This window comes from Myiozetetes cayanensis, unplaced genomic scaffold (genome assembly GCF_022539395.1).
Source record: "Myiozetetes cayanensis isolate MyiCay16 unplaced genomic scaffold, myiCay2020 scf2-11, whole genome shotgun sequence".
NCBI lineage: Eukaryota > Metazoa > Chordata > Aves > Passeriformes > Tyrannidae > Myiozetetes > Myiozetetes cayanensis.
The window spans coordinates 1261601-1276298 of NW_026087411.1; the positions used below are offsets into that span (position 1 = coordinate 1261601).

Sequence of the window (14698 nt, forward strand, 5' to 3'; positions counted from 1 at the left end):
CTGAACCCTAAATCAGCAGGTCTTGAGGAGTGTGGAAATCCCTGTGCCCAGGGCTCAGTGAAATACCAAAACCACTTCCCAGAGCTTTAGATTTGCTGCCAAAGGCAGGCTCTCCCAGTCCCTTCAGATCTGGAGAAGGGACCCAAGGGGCTGTATTCCACTCTTTGTCAGGAGGGGATGTGGAAAAACCTGGTAGGCTTTGGAGGAGGAAGATTTTCTGGAGGAAAGGTTCCCAGTCCTTCCTCTGTATAATTGTGCCAGATATCTGTATGAAGAGCCCAGTGAAAAACACATAGTGAGGGGCTCAGGAGTGTCCCCCTTACTGTATTTCCATTGTGGGTCTGAGAAAGGAAAAGCTGTGAATTATTCAGAGGTGTAGTGGGAAGAAACTCAGAATTAAACAAGTTTAAATTAGGAAAAGGGGAAAAAATATATAAAAGCAAGCTTCTGTCTCAAGCAAGAGACAGGAATAGCTGGGGCTGCCACCCTGAGCTGCTCCCTGGGGGCAAGGGCTTAGAGCTCACTGTGTTTGTTTCTTTTAATGGTAATATTTAGCAGGTGAACTGTTGCTGAAGACGTTATTTGCCTGCTTATATAACGCAAACACGCTTCAAAGGCGCTATGTGGCACCCAGGAGACAGTTCCATCTGCTTAACCTTTCTGTTTGCTAGAGTAAGCTTGCAGGACTCTGTGCTTCTCTAATATCGAGAGAGGTGGATCTGAAAAACTCAAGGTACAACATCTGTCTAGAAGTAACAACTCACTGCACAGTTCAGGAAGAGTTTGATCTCAGGAGAAGCTCAGATATGACAAACTTGGGACAATTAATAAGGTTTTCTTTTGGAAAAGAAGATGAAAACCCTTCATGAAATTTGTTTTTGCTGTCTGATTTGAACATAATGGAAATAACCACGATTCTGTGAAATACCTTGGAGGAACATAGAAGGTACATGATAGCTTTTATGAAATCGTGGTCTGGTATTCTGGGTATTTTCTGTCTCCATCAGCAGTTATAGCTTTAGGATGGGGACACAGCAGGAGAGAGGAGGCTGAGGAGCAGTTCTGACATGTCTTGTGGTTGTATGAGTGCATCTGGTGAAGATCATTAATCGATTCTTGTTTCTCTCTCCTCTCCCCAACCTTTTTTCTTCTTCCCCCTTTCCATGTCCCCCCTGTCCCCTCCCCTCCCGCTGTGGTGGCCCCTGTGTGCTGTGCCGGTGGTGCAGGCGGGGGGTGTCCCCCCGAGGGGCTGCAGGTGCCGTGCCGCGGGCTGGGCGCTCCCAGGGCGGTGCTCCCGCACCCTGGCACCCCTCGGGCACTGCTGGGACTGGCCCACACAACCAAGGACAATTGTAAGCCATGCTTGTGTCACGGAGCAGTCGTGCTGTGTTTGGGGAAAGGGCCAGCTTTGACTGGGACCATTTCCACTGGCCTAGAGTCGATCTGATAAGGAGTGACCCCAGCTTGGTGCCAGCTGCGTTTCTGTTACTAACACAGGAGGCAAAGACCTGTTTGCATCTGGCCTTTTACTAACCCCTAACACCTGCCCTGTGTTTGCAGCTTCCACTGAGTTCGATCTGCATGACCCTACATAAACTCCTGTAACACACCTGGAGATGGAAACCCCTTTAAAGCAGGTTGAACGTGTAGAAAACAAAAAGCAGCATTAGCATGTTGGTCTGGTTTTCTGTTTTCTGAACGTCCTGGCTTGCCTCACTCTCCACGAGTTACCTCAAGCCTGTTCTCCATCGTGCTGTTTGCAGCATGTGTAATCATATGTTCTCATGAAGGTAAAAAAAGGTGGGAAAAGCTGCGTTTTCCCTCTTTGAATCTTATCCTTTTGATTATTGGTTTCTTTAAAACAGCATGAGATGAATTATATAAGCTTTCCAAATAGCCCCCACAAGGCTTTGTGAACTGAATTATTAGACATATGGTTACAAAATTGGTTCCTGCACTTTTACACACACATGTCTGTGGGTGCAGTGTAAAAGCTTTGAATTGAATCTGTGTTGTATTTATGTGTGGGTGGGAACTATTCGAAATGTATCTGGAAAAACACGTCGTTGGGGTGGAGAAAATAACTCTGGGCTTATTTCAGCAGAAACCTACTGTTTGAGAATGAGGAGCATCCTTCAGAATATTCACTTCTACTTTCTCAACAGAATTATGTCAAGTTAATGCAACCTAAATATATTTGACGTCGTGCTGGTTTCATCCCAGTTGTCCCCAAGGCTTGGACACGTTGTGACTGGTATTTGTCAGTCCCTGCCAAGCAGTGAACTCAGAGTCGATCTCCCTTCTCCCCCAGCTCAGCACAAAGCTGGCCCAGAGGTCTTTCTGGTCCGGGTGGCACTTGAGGGGTGTGGAACTGAGGGGAGCCAACACTGCCACGAGTTACCAGCATTTCTCTCTCTGCACTGAGGTTGATGTGACATGGTCAACTTTTCTGAGGGTTATTGTGTAGTCTGTAGTCCAGGACTGATGGAAACAGCCTGTTTCTGATGTTGTGCTGTGCTGAGGGAGGATGGGCCTATAAAACTGCCTTATGCTATTGGCTGAATGTTTGTACTTACACAATAGGCACAGTTTCAAAACGTGTCGGAGTTTATGTAAGGAATAGCAAAACAAAGGAAAAGACTCTGTTCCTCTCACACAAGATCCCAAACCCTGAGAGAAACCTGAGGAAAGAGTGACAGATTCTGCTAAAGCTGGCTGATTCTGCTGCAGGTAGCACCTGGACACAGCTCTCCTGAAGTCTCCTTATTTGAGGGATTCAGAACTTTTTAGCTCAAAGGCAGAAATTCAGGTTGTGCCTAAAGCATCTTACAGCGTGTTCTGAGAAGCTGGTTTGGGCAAGCGAGGCTGAGGGGATTCCTAGAGAGCCGTGGGTGTCCAGGTGTGAGGGAGGGCAGGTCTGGGGTGTGAGGGATGGCAGGTTTGGGGTGAGGGACGGCAGGTCTGGGGTGTGAGGGACAGCAGGCTTGGGGGTGAGGGACGGCAGGTTTGGGGTGTGAGGGAGGGCAGGTTTGGGGTGTGAGGGACGGCAGGTTTGGGGTGTGAGGGACGGCAGGTTTGGGGTGTGAGGGACGGCAGGTTTGGGGTGTGAGGGACGGCAGGTTTGGGGTGAGGGAGGGCAGGTCCTGGCAGATCCCAGTGTGTCCATGTGTGACAGATGGTGGGTCCTGGTGCAGCAGGGCCAGCCTGGGCTGGGTACAGGAGCTGTTTAGGGAACATCTTCCCAAGGTGTTTGGAACAGTGACCTTGTTAAAAAGTAGCAACCCTCAGATTCCATTCCCAAATGATTACCTCCTTATTAATCCCTTGTTTCCCATCTGGACCCTGATCTGGAATGACGTGGGAATGCAATGACTGTTGCCCTGACAGGGCCTGGCTGGCCCTACCATACATCCTGCAGTACTTTTGGATTATTTTTGACTTTTTTTTTTTTTTTTAAAGAGTGCATCAGCATACATGTGAAATTATAAGTTTTATAACCATGGTAAGGCTTTTCCACTGCTACAGTTTTGAAAAATAATTTAGGTTGCTATTGATGTTTCTCTCTAGTTCTGTTTCAGCTTTTCTTGGATCCACTGTATTTGGGAGCAGCGTATTTTCACGTAGAATCCTATTTTTGTTTGTTAAGTTAGCTAAAAAGTGGTAAGAAGTAACAGCAGGAGAAGTTGGATGTAAAACTCCTGTGTGTATTGGGATGGGAAAATCCAAGGGTTTAGAATTCACAAAATCTTTAATCTCTTCTTACAGCTGTAGGAGTTCTGCAGCAGTCTGGGGACACTGGAGAGCCCCCTCCTGTGAAGGGCACTTTTAAAAGCTGCCTGTACATTTTGTCTGAAATGAACAGTATATTTTTTTAGATCCTGGATTTTTGTTCTCTTGTCCCACCAAACCTCTGTCTGACCTCTCTTTGAACCTCTCTTTCTCTTCTCAGGAGCAGTCCTGCCCATGTTTGTGTAGCATCCAAGTGTTTTCCCTCTGCAGTTCCCAGCCATGTGAATCCCCATGTTTGTCTCCTTTTGGACTCTGCACCTTTCCCTGCCCATTCCTGCTGGCTCAGCCCATGACCTAAAAGTCAGGACACTTATCCATCTGTTCCTGCTCCAGATCTCCTTGCTGGTCCCTTTCATGTGACACTGTTTCTAAAGCTCCAGTTCTGCTTCCACTGGCCTCAGAGCAGAACATTTGTGGGTTTGCCACGGTATTCCTGCTACTGATGGCATCTCCAGGCAGGCAGCAGTTACGTCCTGTGCTCTGGAAACAGGAGTTGGTTATATCCCCCTCCCACAGAGTTCATCCTAACGCTTTTTGATCTGCTTTTTCTCTCTTGTATTTTCCATCTACACTGATCTAACTTCCCCCCACCCTTAGCTTGGCCCTGTTCTCTAAGGTCATGTCTCCTGCCTCCCTCAGGGTGCCTCACTCTCCCAAACCCCCTTCCCTGTCGCCCAGCCCAGCTCTGGGTGTGTCTGCCTGTTATCCTGTGTGCTGGTGCTGCCTGTTCCCCCCAGCCCTGCTGCTCTCCCTCCAGGGCCATTCCAGAGGGTGTCCCTGCCTCTCTGTGGGCACCTGTTCACATTTCTGCAGGAAGGTGGTGGGGAGAGTTTGGCAGTTGGAACGTGGAGTTCTCTCACTGGCATAGCAGTGTGTGAGAATATCCTGGAGACTGTCGGGAGTAACGGGAACTTTATTTGCTGTATTCGCAGTACCTAAAGGACTGAAAGCCCCCTAATGTCTGACTGTGTCTTATCTTTCCTGGAACTCACCCATCCCATGACGTAATGACACTCGTTTATTTGAAATTGCTGGAAAGAAACCGTTAATGCTTGTGTTATGTTTTGACTTGCTTTCCTTTGGAGGCAGGGAATTGTCAAGTAAGTACTGACACGGAGCCCAGGAAGAGCCCAGCTCGCTGGGAATGTGCCTTGCAGGCTGCACAGGTCCAAAAGGGCAAAGGGATGTCGTTTGCTGCAGTGCAAAATTTCTTGTCTTGACAGTGTCATCTTCTGTCTCAAACCAAATTAGGTGTAGTTGTAGGCTTGTTAAAAATGAAAGGACTCTTAAAGTGTTCAAACTGTGCTGCTTTCCGTTTGCTGTGTTGAGGTGGGGGTAAGGCAGTGACTGCACACGTGTGTATATATACATGTCATGTATATATGAATGCACACAACATCTGTGTTCGTGGGGATGTGAATAGGTATCTCTCACAGTATCTGTGTGTGTGTGTGTGTGTCCAAATTAAACCTCATGCTTACAGTCTGGTGACTATCCAGCATGTCACAGTGGTAGTGTTCTCTTGCTTTACTGAAGATTTTGGCTTGCTCTTGTCGTAAACGTTGATATTTGTAGGTGAAGAAATGTGAAAACAATCCGTTCTGAAGTTACACTAAAACAGAAAAAAGAGCAGGAACCCCATGAGAAAGTGATTCTTTTCCTGAGTGCTGGGTCAGAGGCCTTGTAAACCTGGGCTGAAGTGAATTAGTCCCTTTGTTGTGCAACAGAATTGGGTTCTGCAGCGGGTTCCTGTGCCCTTCCCTGCCGGTGCTGGCACTGCTGCCCAGGCCCGTCCCACCCGGGGTTGTGTGAGGGGACTCTCACAGAAAATAAAGGTACTTGTTCCCTGTGCACAAAGCAGGACAGGCTGTCCTGGGAGGGGCTTGGCCAACCCACAGTTGTGGGCCAGATTGCAGCCTGAACTGGGATAGGGAACAAGCAGCCATTGTGTGGGATCTCCACAGTGCTCAGGAGACTGACAACTTCCCACCAGCTTCCCTCCCTGTCAGGCACCTGAAAACAACCAGCAGTGGAGATCTGCTCCTGCAGTCCAGAGCGTGCAGGGAGCAGGGGTGGCGCTTCCTTCTCCCCTCTGTACCCCAGCATCTGTAGCTCAGTGTGCCCAGGGGGGCAGGGTGTGGTGTTTGCCATCTCTAGACTGGTGCACTCTTTAATTTCTGTTTTAGTTCTTGCTGGCATGCTTGGATAGCACGTGCTGTGCCGCAGGGAATGACTGCTCGGCTCTCAAAGTGCTTGTGCATGAGTAACTGCTCAGAAGTAACACCTAAACTCTATTAAGTTTCTTGCTTGGCTTTGTTTGCTGCTTACAAGGGGATCAAGGTAACTCTTTCACTCTTCTAACGTCACGAGGTCACCTGCTAATGTAGCTGTTGGTCCTTAGTGAGTGTGCTTTGTTCTGTCCATGGTAGAGCTCAGCTTTTCATGCTGTTCCTCCTGCAGCCGGGATTTTTGCTGTGCAGCAGGAGCTGTTCCAGCTGTGGGGTTTGTCACTTATTGCCTGTAATCCCTCCCGTAAAAACCCAGCTCCAGAAAAAGCAGCTCCCTGTTAAACCAAAGGGCTTTCATTCTTCTGCAGTTTTAATTTCACTGGTAGTGGTAGTTCCAGTCCAAGGGCAAGAGCAAATTTCACAGCACGTGGGACAGGTAGCAAGGATGCACCGTTTGGAAATCCCAGTCTGTGGGAATGCTCTCCACAGGCTCCCCTTAGCCTTGTGCCTCTTTTTCCTTGCCAGGATCAATAGCAGCACCAGAGATGATCTGGCCTTAAAGACCATTTGCACACATCAGATTTTGTCTCAGCCTTTGTAGCTCCTTTTAGCAATTGTAATTATACAGAAAAGCTTTGCTGGCCTTGGTCTCTTAAAAATCACATGGATGAATGACCTGTACATTTAAATGCAATCATCTTTAATAAAATCTTCTCAAAATCATATTAAAGCCCTGCCAAGGTTTTGGGATGGGGTTTCTCAGAAGAAGCAGGGTTGGGCAGAGGTCAACTGTCAACTGTCAAAAACCTGTTAGATCACTTCTGAAAGCACCAATTTGCTATCATTTCACATTCAAGGTTTTTTCCATGCATTTATGTCGTGTTTTGGGGGTTTTTTAAATGGTGTCAGGTGGTCTGTTGTGCCGCTCATCCACAAGATCTACATCAATGTCATTTCTGTGCTTTCCATCCAAAACGTAGGGGATTGTAGTCAGTGTTTTATAATACTCTAAACAGGCATGGAGCTAATGCAGAGCCAACTGGCCATTTCCTGCCCTCACACAACAAACACGTGTGCTGTGGCTTTGGAGGTTTTATTTTACTTTCAAACATATTGATTGTGTTCTTTTTGAAATGTTCCTTTCAGGCCACCAGTCAGCAGAGCTGCTCCTCAGCCCGAAAAACTGCAAAAGAACAATGTCCACAAAAAAAAGAAACTGGTTGAGGTCAGGCTTCAGACTTGTTCTTTTGCTTTAGAGGTGACGTGTGCTGGGTGAAATCCATCCCTGTGCTGTGGACAATCTGCAACCCTTGCTTGGTCTGTGGCTCCCATTCACATCGTTCCAAGGGAGCTGGAATTGGGTCTGGGACAATCATTAAATCCATTCTCAGGGCTGGGATGCAGCTTTAACTACAATCCATTAACCATCCCCGTGTTTCTGCAGGACATTTCCTTGGGCATTGCTTGTTGTAAGATGCAATTCCACCTCTGATTGATGTTTGAAGTACAGAGTTACTTACAGCCTGCTTTGGCCTCCTTTAAGGACTTCAGGGCCAGATTTTGGGCTGTTGAAATTTGGTAGTTTATGAGAATGATTTTTGAAAACTGTGCAGATATCTTTACTTCTTTAAAATATCTGATACCCTATGTATCCATGTCATATATAGATGTTAAACTGTGATGGGAAGAGTAATGAAATCAGTTCTGTAAGCTGTAACTATTTTGAAGGGAAATTCACAGAATCAAAACATTTACAGCTGGATGCATTATTGAAGAAACAATAATATCAGTGCAGTGCCTTAGCTGACCAGTTAAAGTGTTGAGACAGTCCATGAGAATGTCATTCCTCAATAAATGAGCAGAACTGGGATAATAACTATTGTTAATTATTCAATTTTCTCCAAGGCATCTGTAGCTCATATAATTTAGAACTGTGCTTGTGCGATCCAGACTCTGAAATCTCCTTGTTTCTTCATTCCTTTCACTCCTCCCTGTGTTTTCCCTGCCCAGGAGCTGGCTCTGGACCATGTTTTTGGATACAGAGGGTTTGACTGTCGCAACAACCTGCACTACCTGAACGACGGTGCCGACATCATTTTCCACACGGCCGCAGCTGGCATCGTCCAGAACCTCTCCACCGGTAATTGCACTGCACACACCCCTGGGACACCCCACATGCTGGGCGGGGAAATGGTTCTGATTGAAAGGCTTAACGTTTTAATGTTCCTGTGACTGTCCCACGTCTTGCATCTTGATAAATAGTGCACAATCTGTGGGTGGCTGGTGGATCAGACAGCTTTTCATGCTCAGCTCATCCCATAGTGAAGACACAGGGATGGTTTTCTCTCCCAGGAGGAGACTAGTGGGGTATGAAATGACCAGTACTCCCAGAAATATGAGGAGCTGTAACATGCATTGTTTCATTCTGAGTTGTTATAGCAAAGTCATGCTACAACAGCTTTTTTTTAGTGCAGTCCACCTGGGCAAGTTGCTCTTTGGAAGGGGTAGAAATTCCCTGTGTAATGTAAAGGAGGAAAAACACCAAAAATGTGTCTGACCCTAAGTTGTAGCACCAACACCTCCATATTTTTCATGTCTCTCAAGAAAAAGAGAGGAGTTAAAGGAGTTGTGACTTGACTTTATTCCCAAAGGGTCCCAACTCTGCTGCCAAGGAGGGGCACAGGGAGGACACCTGTCCCATCTGCTGGCCCTGGGGACTCCAGTCCTGGTGTGCCTCTGACCTGTGGAGCTGGGAACACGGGTGGCCTTGGGAAGCATGGATGGCCCTGGGAACATGGGTGACCTTAGGAAGCATGGATGGCCCCATCTGTTCTTTCTGGGCCTGTTCCCTTGGCAGGCTTTTGTCTCCACTTTGCTTCCCACTGACCACCTGGTTTTCCTGGGGTTTTCCTGGGAAACCCAGACCTTTCACGTGGCAGTTTTGCTGTTTGTGGCAGTTACAGGTGGCTGTGGCTGACCCCTCGGCTGAGTGCCTGGGCACAGCTAGCTCACCAAGTCCTGCTGTGATGTGTGTGTGTGTCAATGGCCACGCTCCCAGTGCAGCTGGGAATGTGCCTGGGATGAGGGGGGAGCAGCCCTGGACACTGTTACTGCCCTGCCCCATCCCCTGCACAGCCAGCGGCTCAGAGTCTGCTCCAGTGGCTCTGGGGTGGCTGCTGAGGGGAATAAAGCCGTGTTTGGGTTTTCCCAGGCAGCCAGAGCTTCTACCTGGAGCACACGGACGACATTCTGTGCCTGACGGTGAACCAGCACCCCAAGTACAAGAACGTGGTGGCCACCAGCCAGATCGGTACGTGACCCGCACACCGGGGGCCGCCCCACACCGCGGGGCACTGCTGCTCGGGGCCTCTCCAGTGGCACCACTGCCACTGGTACTGTCCTTTGGAACGGGCAGCTCCAGGCTTGGCCTGTGATTTCAGTTCCCTCTCTGATCGTGTTGGATAACTGTACTTCACAAGGCAAGATTTGATAAACTGCCTGAATCATCTCATGAGTGCGATTTACAGAATGCCCCTTTCCTTCCTGTGTCCAAGGCACTGTTTAGCAGTGAGGATACTCTAAGGACCATTTCCTGTGCAGGAAAGGAGAGAAACAGAGGGAAATCTCAGCAGAAGACACGTGTCAGGGCCTATTGAAAACCCATCTGGGTTTATGTGTTTATTATTCACATGCAGAGCCCCGTTAGATTCCCTGGGACCTTTGGCAGGAGTAAACATTGTATGGGGAATGTAGGATGACTTAGGAGGATCTGCTGCCTTTCAGCTTCATGCTGTAATAATTAACTTGAAGAAGAACAGGGCCAGAACTCCTAACTCAGACCATTCTGGAAGGAGACTCAAGTCCAGAACTGCAGGACAGAAGTAACTTAACTTAGGGGGGCAGGAAAATGGTATCAGTGAGCACTGTGACAAACCATCTGCTGCCTGTTCTGAGCACTGCCACTCAGTCTGAGTGTGGGGTGAACACCCAAACCTGCACGTGGTGCCAGGGCTGTTCAAAATGCTGATTTCTGGAAAAGGTGACTGTTAAAGGCCCTTTTCTTAGGGCCCATGAGGTCAGTGTTTCTGAGTTTGGTTGATACTTCTTTGTGTAACTACAGATTCATTTCACTTTTAAATGGAGTAATTTTTAAAACCTGCATGTCTTTAGCCTTTCTTTTAAATGCCACTTTTAAAACTCCAAAGTACTAAATATTGTTGCGATATTTGTGTATAAAACCCAATATACCCAAAAAAGTTCAACAATATTGCTGCTTATTTGTTTTGTTGATTTAATCCATATCCATTTTTCAAGTTTTTAATTTTTTTTTTCCTTCTGGTGCTGATGCTGGCACTTGAGCATGAGAAACACGACTTATTTCACCTATTGTTTTCCCTTGGTGCTTCCTCATTTGCCATTGCTCTCACAATGCAGGTGACATGACAGAATTCCCAGGTAAGGCTGACTCCTTTGTGAATTGTAGCAGAGTCCTGTTCGAGTTTCATGTTGCCTCGTTGTATCTGAATCCCAGATACAAAGTGAAACATCTCCAACTTCCTTTGCATGAGGCTCTTCATGAATGTTACGTTGTTCTTTTAGAAGTTGTCTGATTTCATGCACTGCAATGGTTCCCCCTGTGTTTTGCAACTCTTCTGATTTCTCTCTGTGTGCCAGTAGTGTTCCTCTTCAAACAAAACCAACCCCCCAACTTCTGTCTGTTCAGGTTACGTGTTCTTGACAAATGCCTGTTTTGCACTGAAGCCTTCCAGAATTAACCCTCTTTAAACCACCTCTTTGCCCCCAGGCACAACTCCCACAATCCACATCTGGGACGCCATGAGCAAGCAAACCATTTCAATGCTGCGGTGCTTCCACACCAAAGGGGTCAACTACGTGAACTTCAGCGCCACTGGCAAGCTGCTGGTGTCGGTGGGAGTGGACCCAGAGCACACCATCACCGTGTGGAGGTGGCAGGAAGGTAAGGGCTCTGGGAAACCACCTCCCTGCAGCCCAGCACAGCTGTGCACAGAGATTACCCACTTGGCCTTTCAAGCCTTTGCACTGCGTTTGTGCTCTTGCTCTGAGCATCACAGTCCCAAATCAGTGAAGGGAGGTGACAAAGGGCTAGAAAATAGGAATGGGATGAGAAATGTTATACATCTGTTGTAAGAAGAAGGTAAGGAAAGAACGGTGCCTAACACAAAATTGCATGAAATTAAGGAAAGCAATTTCTTTTCCTTCCTAAACTCCTTGAAATTCTGTGCTGTAGGCAGGCCTTTGGGAAGTGATTTCCAGGAAAGAATTATCTTTGGGAAAGGTGGAGGGGAGAGGAAAAGTGGCTCAGCTCATTGCTGTGTCCCTGTGCCTCTCACTGGATGGGAACTCAGTGGTGATATCCAGCATTTCTGTGTTATGTCACCGATCCAGGAGGCAGAGTGTGCTGTGAGGGCCTTAAATCTGCATTTCCTGGCACTGTGGGCTGCACTGGGGTAACAGGGACCTTATGGCCTGAATGCATTAGGATTGAGAAACTAAATAGTGTCGGGCTTTGCAGCTTTCAGCATCTGGGACACAGATCCCTAATCCAATACCAGGCCAGTTTAGTTTATAAAATAATATCAGTGCTTAATTTTACAGCTAAATTTAACTTTACCAATTCCAACAGGGGCTAAAGTTGCCAGCAGGGGAGGACACCTGGAGAGGATCTTTGTTGTGGAATTCCGGCCAGACTCCGACACGCAGTTTGTGTCGGTTGGGGTGAAGCACATGAAGTTCTGGACGTTGGCTGGCAGTGCTTTGCTCTACAAGAAAGGAGTCATTGGTTCCATGGAAGATGCCAAAATGCAAACCATGCTTTCTGTTGCCTTTGGAGCAGTGAGTTCAAATTTTATGGAATTTTTCTATTACAGTTTTATTAAAACTGCAGTTTTCTGGGTTTAATCCAGCCCGGGGGGATGGTGCTTGTTAATGAAACGTGGATTAAACACCTGCACACCTTGAGACCTTTACCTTTCTAAGCACAACCGGGTGTCTGTTAGTGAATGGTTTTTATCAATGTCTGTGCACACCTACTGCCTGGCTTTTATTTTTTTTTTTTACTTCCCTGGTTATTTAGCACTTCACTGGTTAAAAAACTGTGATATTGTTATTTTGTGGATAGGCTCTGCAACCTTTTCCTCTGCTAATGGTATGTGGTGTGACAGTGATACAACCAGTGGTGACAGCACAGACAACTGTGCAGGGCGGTGGTGAAGGAATTGTGAATTTGATGGGAGGGATTTCACTTGAAGCTGACCAGAAAGGCAGAGGTGGTTGTTGCTGTTTGTTGCAGAACAACCTGACGTTCACGGGTGCCATCAACGGAGATGTGTACGTGTGGAAGGACCATTTCCTGGTGAGATTGGTGGCCAAGGCCCACACGGGCCCCGTGTTCACCATGTACACCACTCTGCGGGACGGACTCATCGTGACCGGGGGCAAGGAGAGGCCGTAAGACACATCCCCTCCTCCAGGCCACTCTCCTGGGGTTGTGTTTATGTGTTCACCCACTGCCCCACAGATGAATGGGCTCTGTGCTGCAGCAGTGTCACTGAATATTGCATAACCTGCCCAGGTATCTCAGTAAGTCAAGGACTAAAGGAGGACACCCTCCAGGGTCCCAGTGACACACCAGGGGCACACCGAACCTCTTAGGGTTTGCTCTGAACACCTGAATAAGCTCCTTGTTGCCTGAACTCCTGCCATAAGTGGGATTTTCTTAATTTTTTAATTCTGTCAAACTCCAGCCAGCCTCTCCCAGTGGAGACTCTGTAAGGCCTTCAATTTACCAGAAGTACCATTTGCCAAGTGACAGAGATTTGAGATTAAGGCACAAGAGAACAATTGGGTTTGGGGTGTTTTTTGAACAAGGGAACAAATTACGATGCTGTTGAAAACATGAAGTGTGAAAGCTTTTAATTTTTGATTTCCTTTCCATAGCACAGTAGGGAGGAGTCTTTCCACAGTGCAGGGATGAGTCAGTGTGTGCTCTGTGACTGAGGCAGAAAACCAGGGCTGGGGTTTGCAGTGGGATTTGTGGTGGAGGGGACACCGGGGTAACACAAGCCCCTCCCTTGCAGCACCAAGGAGGGGGGAGCAGTGAAGCTGTGGGACCAGGAGATGAAGCGGTGCCGGGCCTTCCAGCTGGAGACGGGGCAGCTCATCGAGTGCGTGCGCTCCGTGTGCCGGGGGAAGGTGAGGGGCCCACACCACCTCACCTGGGGTGGGCACAGGGAGGAGGCTTTGGCTGCCTCCCTGCTGCTCTCCCTCCTTCCCATCCTCCTGAGCTCAGGGTGGGTTTAAACTGCATTTCTGCTGCTCAGTGCCAGCCTCTCCTCCACGGTGGGCAGGGGGAGGGCAGGGCTGGCAGGCCCCGAGGGACAGTGCTGAGTGCAGGGACACATTCATCACGTGGCCCTTACCTCCTGAATTTCTTTTCAAACAGCAAAAGGAATCTGGGTACCTGCAAGGTTTGCTTCCCATGAAATGCAGACACAGCTCAGGTGCTTCTCTGGGACGCAGTGGATCACAGCTTTTGTGTTTTTTGAAGTCAGAAAAACCCCAGGTTGCCACTGAGAATTACTGAGGGACTTTGATTTTGGTGAAGTGGAAAACAGTAGAAATAAAGGGTAATTTGACTTGCTGAAGTCACTGTTGCCTATGTTGAAGTTGTGCTTGTAAATGCTCCATGAAGGGAGCGTGTGATGCTGCACATCAGTCAGTGACTGCCCCCTGAGCTGTGTCACTGGGCATACCGAGGGCCAGGAGTTTGCCATGCTCTGATTACACCACCACTGGGGAATGCTGGTTTGTACTTCCAATCCAGGAGCCATTAACCCATTCCAAATTGTATCTCTGCTTTTTCCAAGTGTTTACCAGGGAAACTCTTGTAGTGTGGACCATGAGAGGATGTTCCTGTTACACTGACAACCTCTCTCCATTCTTTTCTTCTGCCACATACAGGGGAAAATCTTAGTGGGAACAAAAGATGGAGAAATCCTTGAAGTAGGAGAAAAAAACGCTGCTTCAAACTTGTTGATTGACTGTCACATGGAAGGGGAGATCTGGGGCTTGGCAACTCACCCCTCCAAAGACATCTTTATCTCTGCAAGTAATGATGGAACAGCGAGGATCTGGGACTTGGTGGACAAAGTGAGTATTCCCCAGTGGAAAAACACGGGATTAAACAGGAATGTTTTATAGAACCCATCACGTTGTTTCAGGCCTTTTTTCCCAAGACAAATTGAGTATCAACAACCACTTCTAAAACCAACAGATAAATAAAACATTTTTAAAAAATAGCAGAAAGGTTTCTGCTCATGCTGGGTACCATCAATCTTTTCAAAAGGTCCTTAGCTGAGCTAGCAGGGATGGTTTTTAATAAGGGGAATGAAGATGTTATAAACACAATCAGCAAAGAGAAAATGCTACCCAGTTGCAGCAGATATTAAAGTCACAGATCAGGAAATAATTGATTTTTCAGCTTTTTTGCTAAACAGCCATTTTTCTGGTGTGAAACTGGATGTCACCCTACAAACTGGATGCCAACATGACCCCCCCCCCGTGAACTGCACACACACTGTGAGCCTGCTGTGCTCCATATGGCCGGTGGGCAGCGAGGCTGGGGGTGGAGCTGCAGGTTT

General features: G+C 47.7%; 1 protein-coding gene across 7 annotated transcripts in view; it reads left to right on the forward strand.

The window, feature by feature from the left end:
* The window catches only part of EML6 (EMAP like 6), an 86392-nt gene that overhangs the window by 57730 nt on the left and 13964 nt on the right, over positions 1–14698 (forward strand). For 5 of the 7 annotated variants that reach the window (XM_050316978.1, XM_050316979.1, XM_050316973.1 and 2 more), the window contains 9 exons: positions 7164–7242; positions 8028–8157; positions 9229–9327; positions 10452–10472; positions 10822–10995; positions 11683–11891; positions 12349–12506; positions 13136–13250; positions 14019–14207. In XM_050316978.1, coding sequence (XP_050172935.1) covers positions 7164–7242; positions 8028–8157; positions 9229–9327; positions 10452–10472; positions 10822–10995; positions 11683–11891; positions 12349–12506; positions 13136–13250; positions 14019–14207 — 1174 coding nt within the window. The remainder of the gene's footprint in view (positions 1–7163; positions 7243–8027; positions 8158–9228; positions 9328–10451; positions 10473–10821; positions 10996–11682; positions 11892–12348; positions 12507–13135; positions 13251–14018; positions 14208–14698) is intronic. The other 2 variants (XM_050316975.1, XM_050316977.1) reach the window with 1 other exon arrangement.